Source organism: Fundulus heteroclitus, chromosome 12 (genome assembly GCF_011125445.2).
Source record: "Fundulus heteroclitus isolate FHET01 chromosome 12, MU-UCD_Fhet_4.1, whole genome shotgun sequence".
Lineage (NCBI taxonomy): Eukaryota > Metazoa > Chordata > Actinopteri > Cyprinodontiformes > Fundulidae > Fundulus > Fundulus heteroclitus.
In genome coordinates, this window is record NC_046372.1 from 48820916 (window position 1) to 48835658 (window position 14743).

The following is a 14743-nucleotide window of genomic DNA, read 5'->3' on the forward strand; positions in this document are numbered from 1 at the left end:
TTAAGGTGGGGGAGCTCCCTCCCCCCCGTTTTTCCTTTTTCTATCTTAATTTTGTTACAGGTCTGTTCGTTCTGGAGTATGGACACGTCTGACATGAGACGCAGATCGGTGCCGATTTGGGGTTGGAAGAATGAAACTGAGCATTTACAGCCGATATGTGTGTCGTGGGGCACCCATCACATCTGGGACAGTTGCTTACGCTGGACACTGGGCCAAGGACTGTTTCACATCACCAAATCCTGACAAGAAGTCCCAATACCACCTCACCTTCAAGAAGGTCAGTGCCCCAGAAAGGGGATAACGCTCCCATGAACAATGTTTCCTCACCCTGGAACAATGGCCAACGCCTATGAACAGCACAGATCCTAAGCTGTCAAGGAAAAATGACTGTCTGCATACACTGGAGTTGAATGTCTCATCCAGTTTCTGAGTCGTGGACCAGAACTTTGTCACTGAGGTGCATCGACAGCGAATCACTGCAACACGTGGGGGACGAAATGTGGAGTTCCATACATGGAAGCTGTGAGTGCGACGTCTAAACTCCAATCTCTTTTCTGCCTGATCTGCTGTACATGTCAGTCCAGTCCATCTCAAGGACCACAGACTGATAACAGACTTTTTGTTAAGGTAATTCAGACTTCTATTTCTACCAATATTCTTTTGACCAAATTTAATGGAATGTGATTTCTAATATTTTTTCTGTGTCTCCAACTCTTGAGCTTCTAGGTAAATGGATTGGTGCAGGTAATAACTTCTTAAGGCAGCCGATTGGGCAGATACGAACACTACAGGTTTGCGGTTTTGAAACATATACTACTGTCTCTTAAAATTTTTTACTATATAACTGATATGTTCCTTTTAAACATGAGTTTTAATTCTATTATGTCCAGGACCGTATTGCTCATAATTGAAAGCAGAAGGTGTATTTTACCATCACAATTATTAGCAGAAAATCCACTGGGGTGGGGATATTTTTCACATTTAGAGTTCTGTGATGCTGCATGCTCACAGCTGCATGCCATAAATTTACAGACTGGCAGTTCTTATCAGCTTCAATGACGCAGGGAGCCTCTCACTAGCAGGCACAGTGGTGATCTGGGTGAGACGTCTGGTTTCCTATTCATTGCAGTGATACACTTTTTAGGTTAAACGGATCTGTTAGGCTATTTCTTGATAACTCATAAGTATTGAGATTTTTCTATTGTACAATATAACTGTTGCATGCTAAAACTTATCAGATTTCCACCAGACTTTGCCGTTACCAGGTGTTTTATTCAGGTAAAACCCAATATTTTATCAGTGTGTAAGTACCTTGGAACACTCAGCATTCTCATACCATCAACTTGCTATGAGCACATTAGTTTAGAATAATCATTATTTCAATGGGTACACTGATCTCTTTGGAGGACTTCTTGTAGATCTGTGGGATTATGAAATTGCATTAAGTTTTGATCTGAATCCGGGATATAGGGCAGTGTTTTTCATACTTCAATTCAGATAATTATTTGCAGTTAATTGATTCCCTGTGGTGACTAATACTATTCTTTGTTAATGTTTTGTAACAAAATTAATTTTGTTCCAAGCAGAGGGATATGACATAAACATTTATATGATAACACTATATCGTAAAGTTATATAGATCTTAAACTTTATATCAACCCTTGGCACAAGTAATTCGGAGGAAGGATTCTTGTGCAGGACCCCACAGAGGTATGTAACTGCATTGTAAATCAGATAACGGTTGTTTAAACAAAAAGAAAACCCCCACAAAAGACCTTACCCATGGCTCTCTGGAATGTTTGTTAAGTGACTCCCAAAACAGAACTATAAATTAGATTTAATTAGCGGAGTGTCAGACACCACGAATCTGCTACAGATAGATTATATGAGGGGGTTCTTGGAAAAAGGCTTAAACAGTTTAAGCAGGACAAAAAAGTGAATGTTAAATTAAACAGAAAAACTACATAAACCTCAAAAAACTGGATAAAACAGAGATAAACAGAGGGTAACTTATTGCATATTTAGTTTACTTTAAAACCATTGGTGTGTCAGGTAGTTTGTTAAGGATTCAAAGCCACGTATATCTGTTGCAGTAAACTGGATCAGGATTTGTAACAACTGGATAAAACAAAATGAGGGTTTGCTTTTCCTCTCAGATTAAAAATAGGAACTTTTTTACAGCATAGACATCTGAGGAAATGGTACAGAAGTGAGGTGTGGTGACTGCTGAAAGGTTTTGTGTGGAGTGACTGCTGAATGGTAATCTTTAATCTTTAATCCAGAGAACATTCTGACATTCTTACAGGAAAATGTGCTTTGATTTCAAACTAAATTAACTAATTTTAGATTCCACAGACATGGCGATTCCCACCGGAGGTATAAAGTTTTTGTGCAGGCATTCTTTTGCAGGACAATCAGAGGCCCAGCGTCAGGAAAGAGGAATTGCAATAAAATGTCTCATTAACTATTGCATTTCTAAAATAGGTTTCTCATAGGATGGAGAAGAAACAACAAGAAGGTTGGTTCAGATTAATGGGGAGAATTCTAAACACAATTGGTTAAAGTTCTGTGCACAGACTACATTGAAATTGGGGTGGAAAAGATGTGAAGTGTTTCTTTTGGGAGTGTTCAGTTAATTTCATTACAGGATATGATTCCATATGACTGAAAGGAGCTTTTCGGGACCGAAGTCAACCTCCGGAATTACAGGTAGCACACAACATTTGATATCTAAGCGGTTGTCGTGTAAGTTTCAGGAGACATATAATTAGGAGAAATGTGACGGGAGTCCACTCACCCCCGACTTTGACGGAGTGCACGCTAAGGTTATCGACAAGCAGATGTGGTGGGCCAGAGGTCAGGGGCCCATCAGATTCCAGAGCCATGTGTACCAGCCACCAGAGGGTTCCAGGGAGACATCACCGGAACAACTTATCTCGCAGAGCCACCCACGGAGGGGCAGCTGGGATTTTATTTTGTTTTCGTTTTTTATTTTTAATAAAGATTAACATATAGTTCTGTGGAGACCGCGGTTGGAACACTGATTCTTTAAACCATCTTCTTTAAAGGCGAGAAGAAGACATCTTCGAGACGCAAGACATCATTACAACAATTGAATGCATTGTGTAAAAAAGAAAAAAGAAAATGAGAGTTTTGTAACCACTGCATATGTCTTATAAGTTCCATATTCATAAGGTGTTCAATATTAGTATCGTTAGAATCTTGGTTTTGCATTGCATGAAAATCTGTTTTTTATTCTGTGGTTTGATCTGAGTGTAGTGCTTTCATGGGTTATCTTTATTTCTAAGAAGCAATTTGTTAATCTAGGTTAGGACTCTTAAAGTCATAGTTAGATCATATAATAGTTTCTGGTAGTTGCACATTTATCTTAGCCTTGCACCTCTCGGATAAAGGTGCTTACTTTTCTTAATTCTAGTAGGTTAGAGATTCAGATAGGTTTAGTAGCTTTTTAGCTTATACTTGGGTTAGTTTACATTTAAGGGGAACATTTGAACTTCATTTGATTTCATAAGTCGCCAACAGAGGGGACAGTGGGTTACAATATTACATCTTACTATTTACATTTTGTTTAAGGGTTTCAAGACATAGACTTAGTTTAGCCTAGTTATTGGTTTGATCTTTGAGGGATCAAAACAGAGGGGTTGTTGAGAATTAAAAATATATCTTAGTTAGGGTTACTGAGGAAAGCAGAGTTGGGTCTGTCCTTTCCTGCTCCAGCGTAAGATAAACATGGAGTTTTATTGCCCCGAGGGGGTGGTCAGCAGGAGAGGGGGTCAGTCATCCCCCCTCTGAGCTTGCAGGAGGAGTTTTAAAGTTGATAAAAGGAATGTCTTGGTAAAACTTACTTCAGACAGACAGATTTATCCACCGGTGAGAACAACATCTTGTAATGGTATGTACTCTGTCTCCATATTTAATTTCTATGAATTAAATATGTATTTAAACCGTTCTACCTCTGATCAATGATTCCTTATTTTATTGTCAAATCTTAAACCGGGGTAAAAATGGGCCTTTAGTAGCGAAGCAGGATTAGGCCAATAATAAATAAATCACATTAGACATCACTTTCTGTGACATGACCCTTGTGCACCCCATCTACATTTGTACTTTAAACACAGAACCTTTTCTTGTGGGTCAGGATCTGTTGAACAGGTTAGCTCCACTCCTTGACTGCCATCAGGGTAATCTTTGGGCCCAAGAGGGGACTCCAAAGCCTCTTACTTCTGGAAGTGGACTGTCCGTCCCTATCCACCAGGTGACCTGCACCGTTTCTGCCTTCAACAGAGCCGATTTCGGAGTCGGCAATCAGAGAACATCTCTCTGCAGCCACACATCTTTCCTTTGCTTGCTTAAACACTCTGGAGTTGAATATAACCCCAGAGTGGCCAAAGGTGTGCACCTGGAAAACACATTCATGCCAGACGTGCTGCTGGCTCTTTGGTCAGAGAAATCCAGGATCAGCATTGATCTGTACAGCTCTTTGTGCAGTGAAAATCCCCATCTGGCTGAAACAAAACACAGCCACTACTTGCTCTTAGCAGACAGGCCTCGCCGGCTTCTGAAAGCAACGGGGGTGTGCATACTTTATGCACAGATTGGCACAAGACAGCTCTCTCATCCTTTCGGCCTTGTGGAGAATTTACATCCTCCAGTGTTTGTTGGTGCTGACTTTCTGGTACGGCTAGGTGCACAGCTGGACACTTGTAACCAGGTCCTGTGGCCTGATAAAGATCGGGTTTACCGGCCTGCTGTTACATGTCTATTGAAAACCCATCTGTCACGATTTGTCTACGGATGAACTCAGAACCACATACACGGGACTAAAATTGAGACTCTTTGTTGCAAGGTTGATGATGGAGGTTTGATGAGGCCAGAGGAGTAGGTAACACAGAACCGGAGTGAAGGTGATGGCAGGAGCTGACGGCCCGGAGTGAGAGTCCATTCAAGCCTTGAGGCTAAGAAGCATAGGGCTGCTAGGCTAGCAGGCCCCGTAGCCACAACAGGTTAGCAGTTTGTTGCAGACACCAGGGCACAGAGCTGAGCTTCTCCAGGGCGGCTAGTCAGGTTAGCAGAACTTAGGAGACACCAGGGCACAGAGCTGAGCTTCTCCAGGGCGGCTAGTCAGGTTAGCAGAACTTAGGAGACACCAGGGCACAGAGCAGAGCTTCTCCAGGGCGGCTAGTCAGGTTAGCATAATTTAAACAAGAAAAAAAATCTTACCGAGGCAAAAACGGGGACTGGCATGGAGAGGTGTGGAATGATGACGGACCGGCAAGGAGTGACAGCAGAGTGAGGCTTAAGTAGGGAGGCTGGCAGGTGAAGTGAGTCTGGCTAATTAGTGGCTGGCAGGTGTGACTAACTGCAGAGGAGGTAAGGTGAAGATGACAGAAAATAACTAATGACAATGAAAACTAACAATAAATAAAGTCAAACCAAACCCACATGAGATGAAAAATAAAAATAACAGAAAAATAAAGTCGAACCAAAACTCAACCATGACATTACCCCCCCCCCCCCCCCCCCCCCCCCCTCAAGGCCGGTCTCCGGACGGCCTAAAAAGAAAAGAAAAAAAAACAAAAAAAACAAAACAAAAACAGAACTAAACAGTGACCGAGCCAGGGAGGGCGGAGGGAAGGCAGGATGGAGAGCTAGGGTCAAAACCAAGCTGATCTAACCTGGGTGGGTGGAGGGAAGGTAGGATGGTGGGCTAAAATCAAACCAAAACTACCCACAAGGGCGAACTAAAAGGGGTTTCTAACAACCCCTGGTAAACCAAACAAAGGGCATTTCACAGATGCTGGTAGGAAAAACAAAGGGCATCTAACCGATGCTGACAGGCGAACATCGCCACAAGGCAAAAACGGGCACGACAGGCGAACCAACGCCAGAGGGAAAGAACAGGCGTACGACATCGCCAGAGGGAAAGCACAGGCGTACGACAACGCCAGAGAGAAAGAACAGCCGTACGACAACGCCAGAGGGAAAGAACAGGCGAACCACAGCGCCAAAGGGAAGGAACGGGCGCACGACAGCGCCAAAGGGAAAGATCGGGCGCACGACAGCGCCAAAGGGAAGGAACGGGCGCACAACAACGCCAAAAGGGAAGGAACGGGAGCACGACAGCGCCAAAGGGAAGGAACGGGCGCGCGACAGCGCCAAAGGGAAGGAACGGGCGCACTTAACGCCAAAGAGAAGGAACGGGCGCACTTAACGCCAAAGGGAAGGAACGGGCGCACTTAACGCCAAAGGGAAGGAACGGGCGTACTTAACGCCAAAGGGAAGGAACAGGCGTACTTAACGCCAAAGGGAAGGAACGGGCGCACGACAGCGCCAAAGGGAAGAACAGGCGTACTGAAAACACCAGGGCTCAACAACACATGCTGGAGCACGACTGGCGTACAGAAACGCCAGGGGAAACCCACCGGGGTGTGAGAAAAGAGAACACCGGTGTTAGGATATCAACAAGGTCAAGTGGAACGAGCTGTTTATCCCAGAACTGCATGGCACACTTAGATGGCACTGACCCAAAAGATTGGCACATATCTATCAGATACCACCCCGGAGGTGACACAGTTTCCCTGCTGATGTCACAGTTTGGATGTGTACCGCCCCTGTATGGGTGTGTCCCGAGATCCCTTTATAATGTTTGTGTGATGAGCAATCGAGGCCTTCCTGCTGATCAGGGGCCCATCAGCACTGGTGTGACTGTAACTATTTCTCTGTCTTTACGTAGATAAAATATAACTAAAAGCATACTTGTCTGTTTTATGCGTCCTACGTTCAAGGTAATAAGTAAGTGATTGGGTAAAACGAGCTGGGTCCACCGAGGGTGCTTCACCGTAGACGGGACCCGGTGAAACATTAACAAATTGGTGTTTCCACCCGGACCCAAAAGGCGCCGTACCACCTTCCGTTTTTCGGCCAGGACGTCATTCCGGAAGAAAAATACACAGCCTGCGGCCGCACAATAAGGTAAGGAGATTTCATTCATCTCTTAGTGTCTTTTTCTTCCTGGAGGGCCGACTTTTTGTACTCCTAAAGGCAGAGAAAAGTTGAGGATAATTGTTTGCAAACGTGTTGATAAGAACTTGGGATTTGCGTGCGCTCACAGCGGTGAAAGTCCGGGAGACTCTGGCCAGGTCTCTGAAAATACTGTGAATGTGGAGAATTAGGGTTTAAAAGCTCCCCTTGTTAGGCACGGTGGAAATGCGTGTTCCTCTGTGTTTAGCATAAAAGCAGCCATTCTGACAGGCACGCCGTTACGTGTGGCTTTTAAAAGATCAAAGAGTGTGTAACACTTGGACTTTTTTGGTTTCGATGGTTCCATAAGTTCTCTTAAAGAACTTTAAAAAGGGGGCAGTCCAATTACAGCCCAAGGAGATAAGTAAAAAGGTACGTACAGAGTTAACTGAAGCTTGGCCAGAAAGTGTGAGTGTGTGTGTGTGTGTGTGTGTGTGCGTGTGTGTGAGACACGTTATTGACATTGAGCCGTGGAAGTGAAGGGTAGGGGGCACCTGTTCAGGTGACATATAACCTGCTCATCCTGAGTACACTGGCTCATTGAAACTGCCGTGTAAAAACACTATAATAAGGCATATAGGAACATAATAAGTTTTGGTGTCTGAGAGACAAAAAATAAGCCCTCATTGGACCAGGGACAGGACTCTGTCCCAGCAGGTTGGCCAAGACGTGTGAGTGCTGGAATGGCTGAGAATCAGGTAGAAAATGAGCTCCAGGGTGGTTCTTTAGGAACACTGCTGGAGACAGGAAAAAGGAGCATAATGGCAAGCTTCCCACACAAAGACATGTCTGCTTCTGGTGCAGCCGCTGTTATGCAAAACAATCTGTGTGGTGATAGTGCAGAACTGTTATCCAAGGCCAGGAGTGTGGTGACTTCATCAGGCCCTTCGGTGCAGGTGCCTGGTATGGAGTTATGTGGGGGACAGGTAAGCTGTGACGCAAGACCGATACATGAAAAAAGTAGGTTAGAGGGACACAAACGAGACCAGCTACGGGTTGCGATAGAACAAGTGGTAAGACACGCTCTTAAAACTGCAGAATCAGATGACACAGATGTTATGAAAATCGATGACACACACGAATACAGGACGGAAAAGGGCCCCAGATATAATCTGCATTCTAACAAAACTGATCTTTCTTTACCTGCAACAAAACAAAATGTGCAACTGCCATTGTTTCAGACTCACAGTGCTACAGGACAGGTGAATGCAGCTGTTTGCAGCCCTCTTTCATGTGCTGACAAAGTTCATCTGAGGCACATGTTCCCTGATCCAAGAAAAGGGGCGCACCTTTGGATCAAAGCATTCGTGGAGATTTTAAGCGGGTAGGTATTGGCTATTGGTGATGTGAGGACTGGCTTATCAGCATACCTGGAACCACATGAGGTACATGCGGTTGAAGTTTCTGCTGGAACTGACGAACTAGGAGCAGCTGCCCCTCTGGCCCCGGTGGCATGGCAACTTTGGAGCACACTGAGGGCGTTTTATCCGGTAAGTACGGATTCTGGCCTTTTAAAGGACACTACACGTTGTGCAGGGGAGTCAGCTTCAGCATATGTGAACAGAATGTTGAAAGTATGGGAAGTAATGTTCATGGTTTCAGAATGTTCATTTGGTTTGGGAGAACTGCAGCTCCGTAATTCAAATGACGTTTTTAATCATGAACTATGTTAACTAAAAGCTGAAGAAAGGTATAGAGAGGTTTCAATAACACAGTTTGTTTTCTTCCCACATTAAATATCTGGCCAAATTAAATTGTTACACTGAGATGTGCTAACGTGTCTTAAACAGAAAATATCCCAGGGCTGTAGGAAATACTTGGGACTGGGGATAAAGGTTGTTTTTTTTAGTTTGGAGCTTAATTATGCATTACAGCAAACAGAGGCGTTGGGGCTGTATTCAGTTATGCTATTAGATTGCGTTTGGCTTGTGTTTGTCAATGAATTCATGACAGCTGAAATAATAACAGAGTAAAAGCTTTTATATTGTAATTTTAGAACATTAATAAAATGGCAAACAGCATATGGGGAGCATATGGGAGACTGTTTTTAACTAAGGATTTTACAGCTGCCTAAAGAGAAGAATTTAAGAGCATTAAGATATACATGATTTTTGATTTAAATAGATGAGAAAAACTGTGCTTTAAACAAACTGTATGGGACTAAATATGGTTGCTTTTCTAAGGCTTCTCTATTAATTTATTTTATTTCTTTTTACTTGGGATTTGAATGCAACTAATGAGAAATTTTGAAAAGTGTCAAGATATCACAAGGCCACATTAAGCATGTCATCAGTTACAAAAGCATCTGATGTTATTAGTTATGCTGAGCAGAGGCAAGCCTCAGAGGGTCAGTTTAACCTGAAACAGGACAAAAGATATGATAAACAAATCTGACCATGATGTAAACATCTGAATGTTTATGGCAAGGCTGGGTCTGTGTGTTCTGGCCTGGGGGCACGAAAACTATGTCAGAGGGAAAAAATAAAATAAAGCCAGCTTCTGAAGGGTTAAATTCTGGGTAGCTTTCTCAATGTGCTGAATTACGGGGAAAACTCTTATCATGTATAGAAAAACACCAGAAGCTCAAAACACTGAAAGAGAAAATGGTTGCTTTAAAGTTTCACCCTTGACCAATTAAGATTGAAAAACATTAATAACTAAGTTTGCATGATCAAAAGAGCTAGAAAGAAATCAAAAGAATGCTATAAGATATTGGAACACACAGATTGCACTCCTTGGGAGACTTTTTACTTTCGGGTTTTTATTGTTTTGTGCATTTTTGATTATTTCTTTGTTAAATGATTCCTTTGCTTTAATTTTTGCATCACCAGTGGCAAAAAAGTGACAACATTCAAGGTTGTTCGGCAGATTATTTAAGAAAAGGAGAAGTTTTAATACAAAACGCTGAAAGAAAAGGAACAAGAGATTCCAACATCCCCTGGACCAACCGAGAACTTAGACACATCACGTTAAGAACCAAGACACTAAAAAAGACCAGGTTTTCTTTTGTCACCTAATACACTAACAGAATTGTTTTTCTCTGAGTTACTTTTTGGCCGACTACTGGAGAGACAGTGGACAGCACGGAAAGACGGCACTCGGGGCAGGTTGGGGTAGCATCCCAACCTGTATCTTTCGCGAGAGAGAACCCAAATAAAGCTACGGAAAGCCCTACAGTAAGATACCCCCAGGAGATCCCGAGAGGGGGGGAGGATGAGATCTCCAACCGGACGGACCACACGGTGATGACACAGGCAAACGGACAAACGACGAATGTGACATGCATTTGCGGAAAGCTGTGCAAGAACCACCGAGGCCTGAAGATCCATCAGGCTAAAATGAAATGCCTGGACAGAGACAATGAGGTACAACGCTCAGGTCTTGTACCTGGTGAGACGCAGGAGGAGCCCGGCCAGGAGGCAACCCACAGAGCCCAGTCCCTCCACGTACCTCAGACTCTCAACCCTAGCAGAGTAATTCCACAGCAGCGGATTAAGTGGCCCCCAGCCAGCAGGAGGAGCGAGTGGCAGCAGTTCGATGAGGATGTGTCCAACATCATCCAGGCCACAGCCAAAGGAGACGTGGACAGCCGCCTTACATCGATGACCACTGTCATTGTCAGCTACGCCCGGGAAAGATTTGGACAGGTGGACAAAGGAAAATCGAAATCCACTCCCTACACAATGAGCCGCAGAGCCACCCGGATACACCATCTACGCCAGGAGCTTCGCACCCTGAAGAAGCAGTACAAGGCTGCTATGGAGGAGGAGAAACAACCCTTGGCGGAACTGAAGAACATCCTGTGCAAGAAGCTGATGACGCTTCGTAGAGCAGAGTGGCATCGGAGAAGGGGTAGAGAGCGGGCAAGGAAGCGAGCAGCTTTCATCGCCAATCCCTTTGGCTTTACCAAACGACTCCTTGGGGACAAGCGCAGTGGCCGGCTTGAGTGCTCCATAGAGCAAGTAAATCAGTTCCTCCAGGACACTGGGAGTGACCCGTTGAGAGACCAGGAGCTGGAGCCTAACAAAGCTCTAATCAGCCCAGATCCCCCTACAACGGAGTTCAACCTGAAGGAGCCAAGCCTAAAGGAGGTTGAGGAGGTCGTCAAGGCAGCCCGCTCTGCATCAGCACCAGGCCCCAGTGGAACCCCTTACCTGGTCTACAAGCCTTGCCCAGGGATTCTTCGGCACCTGTGGAGGATCATGAAGGTGATCTGGAGAAGGGGAAAAGTGGCCAACCAGTGGAGGCATGCTGAAGGAGTTTGGATCCCCAAAGAGGAGAACTCACAAGACATCAGTCAGTTTAGATCCATCTCACTGTTGAGCGTGGAAGGGAAGGTGTTCTTCAGCATCGTCTCAAGAAGACTGACAGAGTCCCTCCTCAAGAACAGCTACATTGACCCATCTGTACAGAAGGGAGGGATCTCGACTCCTGGCTGCTTGGAACACACTGGGGTCGTCACACAACTCATCAGAGAGGCCCATGAGAACAAAGGCGACCTAGCTGTGTTGTGGTTGGACCTGGCCAACGCCTATGGGTCCATACCACACAAGTTGGTTGAGCTTGCTCTCCACCTCCACCATGTTCCCAGTAAGATCAAGGACCTGATCCTGGATTACTACAATGATTTCAGGATGAGAGTTACTTCTGGGTCAGAGACTTCGGACTGGCATCGTATTGGGAAGGGGATAATTACAGGCTGCACCATCTCTGTTGTCCTCTTCTCTTTAGCCATGAACATGGTGGTAAAGTCAGCTGAGGTGGAATGTAGAGGGCCCCTGACCAAGTCAGGTGTGCGACAGCCTCCCATCAGAGCCTACATGGATGACCTGACCGTAACGACTGCGTCAGTCCCAGGGTGCAGGTGGATCCTGCATGGCCTCGAAAAGCTTATCTCCTGGGCAAGGATGAGTTTTAAGCCCTCCAAGTCAAGATCCATGGTCCTGAAGAAGGGGAAGGTGATGGACAAGTTCCGGTTCTCCATCTCAGGAACTGTCATCCCAACCATCACAGAGCAACCCGTGAAGAGCTTGGGGAAACTCTTCGACTCCACCCTGAAGGACTCAGTAGCCATCCAGAAGGCCAGCTTGGAACTTGGAGCCTGGCTTACCAAGGTAGACAAGTCTGGCCTACCCGGTAGGTTTAAAGCCTGGATCTACCAGCACTCAATCCTGCCCCGCATCCTCTGGCCTCTGCTGATTTATGCAGTCCCAATGACAGCAGTGGAGTCCCTAGAGAGGAAGATCAGCAGCTTTCTTCGAAAGTGGCTGGGACTTCCTCGCAGCCTCACCAGCGCTGCCCTGTATGGGACGAGTAACATCCTGCAGCTTCCTTTCAGTGGCCTCACAGAAGAATTCATGGTGGCACGCACCAGAGAAGCGCTGCAGTACAGGGACTCGAAGGACGGCAAAGTTTCAGCAGCTGGCATAGAGGTGAGAACAGGAAGGAAGTGGAAGGCCAGGGAAGCGTTGGAGCTGGCAGAGTCGCGCCTTCGACAGAAGGCACTAGTGGGAACTGTGGCAACAGGCAGAGCAGGCCTGTCACGAAGGAAGGAAAGGCACCTTAAAGAACTTTAAGGTCCGGCTTCCAGATGGACTCTGGAAGCCGGAACTTTAAGGAAAGGCACCACCTGATCCAGGAGGAAGTCAGAGCAGGTGTGGAGGAAGAGCGTGTGAGTAGGGCAGTAGGACTACGGCAACAGGGGGCCTGGACAAGGTGGGAGAGCGCTTTACAGCGAAGGATTACCTGGACAAACATCTTGCAGCGAGATTTCCAGCGGGTTCGCTTCCTGGTCCAGGCTGTCTACGATGCCCTGCCAAGCCCAGCAAACCTCCATGTGTGGGGAAAAAGTGAGACCCCTTCCTGCCCGCTATGCTCTGGTAGAGGCTCTTTAGAACACCTCCTTAGCGGCTGCCCGAAGGCTCTGGCAGATGGTCGCTATCGCTGGCGCCATGACCAGGTGCTCAAGGCAGTCGCTGAGAGCGTAGCCTCAGCCATCAACTCCAGCAACAAACAACAGGCACCAAAGAAGGCAATCTCCTTTGTCAGAGCTGGAGAAAAACCCAGAGCAAACCAACGGGCTACAATAGGCCTGCTCTACACAGCATCTGACTGGCAGCTGCAGGTCGACCTGGGTAAGCAACTAAGGTTCCCCCAGCACATCGCAACAACAACCCTCCGCCCAGATATGATCATGACCTCTCAGTCATCAAAACATCTGATCATACTGGAACTGACAGTGCCCTGGGAAGAAAACATCGAGGAAGCCAATGAGAGGAAGAGGGCTAAATACCAGGAACTGGTGGAGGAGTGCAGGGGGGCAGGCTGGAAGACATTCTATGAGCCTATAGAGGTAGGCTGTAGGGGTTTTGCAGGGAGGTCCCTGTGCAAGGTCCTCAGCCGCCTGGGCATCGTAGGAGCGTCTAAGAAGAGGGCCATCAAATCCGCAAGTGAAGCCGCTGAAAAGGCCACTAGGTGGCTTTGGATAAGGAGGGCAGATCCGTGGGCAGCTACTGGGACGCAAGTCGGGGCCTGATCACCCCCGGCTGGGTCGTCTGGGTGAGGGTGTATGATGTTGCGAGACCCGAAACACCCAATGACCCCAGGATACATCACTGATGATGCGTCCCAGTGCATCCATGAGGTGTATCTTGTATAGTCTTTCAGATGATGGCAGATGAGGCTGCTAAAGCCACCTTTGTTCCAACAGAAGACTCTGGAAAGTGAGCTCTTTCAGGTCGTATGGTAAGAAGTTGTGATATAAAATGGACATGCAGGGATTGACAAAGGTGATTAAATTATGCTAAGCTTTAACAAACTTAGAAATCAGGTAATATGGAGACCTTCTGGAGGAGAAAGGTGGCTTTGGAAATTTTTCATGTACCCGTTCCCACTGCTGCCCTCTCCACTGACTCACATTAACATTTCTACCCTGTTTTCTGCCTTTTTCTTGCAAAGAAACCTGGTCAAATACATATAATTGGAATGTGCTAACAGAGAGATTTTAGTCTCTTTTCTTAGGCATTCTCAGAGACAAGTTAGTACCAAGCGGTGCCACAGTGGTCCAGGGGACGGAGAAAAAAGGTGATGTACTTGACTCCTGCCTAATCCAGTGCCTAAAGACAGAGGCATCGGATAACCTTCAATGGACCGCAACAATGGGGGTCGCCTGACTGGGTAAAACGAGCTGGGTCCACCGAGGGTGCTTCACCGTAGACGGGACCCGGTGAAACATTAACAAAGGGGGGCAAGGGAAGCAGGAACTTCTAAAACACCAGGGAACACTAAATCTAAACGCCAGGAATCTAAACATCAGGGAACCAAGAAACCTAACCACCAGGGAACTGAGGACGTTCTAACATGCCGGGGAACCGAGAACAGAGGACGTCTAAACATCAGGGAACAAGAACAGAGGGCGTCTAAACACCAGGGAACCAGAACAGAGGGCGTCTAAACACCAGGGAACAAGAACAGAGGGCGTCTAAACACCAGGGAACGAGAACAGAGGGCATCCTAGCACACCAGGAACCATGTAATCTAAATATCAAAGACTAAGGGCATCCTAATACGCCGGGGAACCAAGAGATCTAACATCAGGAGATGGAGGGCATTCTAACACGCCAGAGAACCGAGAAAATCAAATACGAAGGGCGTTCTAACACGCCAGGGAACAAAAGAACTCGGGAGATCCAAACAAAAACTA

General features: G+C 46.1%; 1 protein-coding gene across 1 annotated transcript; it reads left to right on the forward strand.

Moving 5' to 3' along the window:
* Nucleotides 1-10307: 10307 nt before the first annotated feature.
* LOC118565092 lies at nt 10308-13613 on the forward strand. The gene is given in 3 exon segments (XM_036144733.1): nt 10308-12580; nt 12619-13551; nt 13553-13613. Coding segments are annotated over 3 exon segments (3195 nt in total). The 5' UTR covers nt 10308-10379.
* The last annotated feature ends 1130 nt before the right edge of the window (nt 13614-14743 follow it).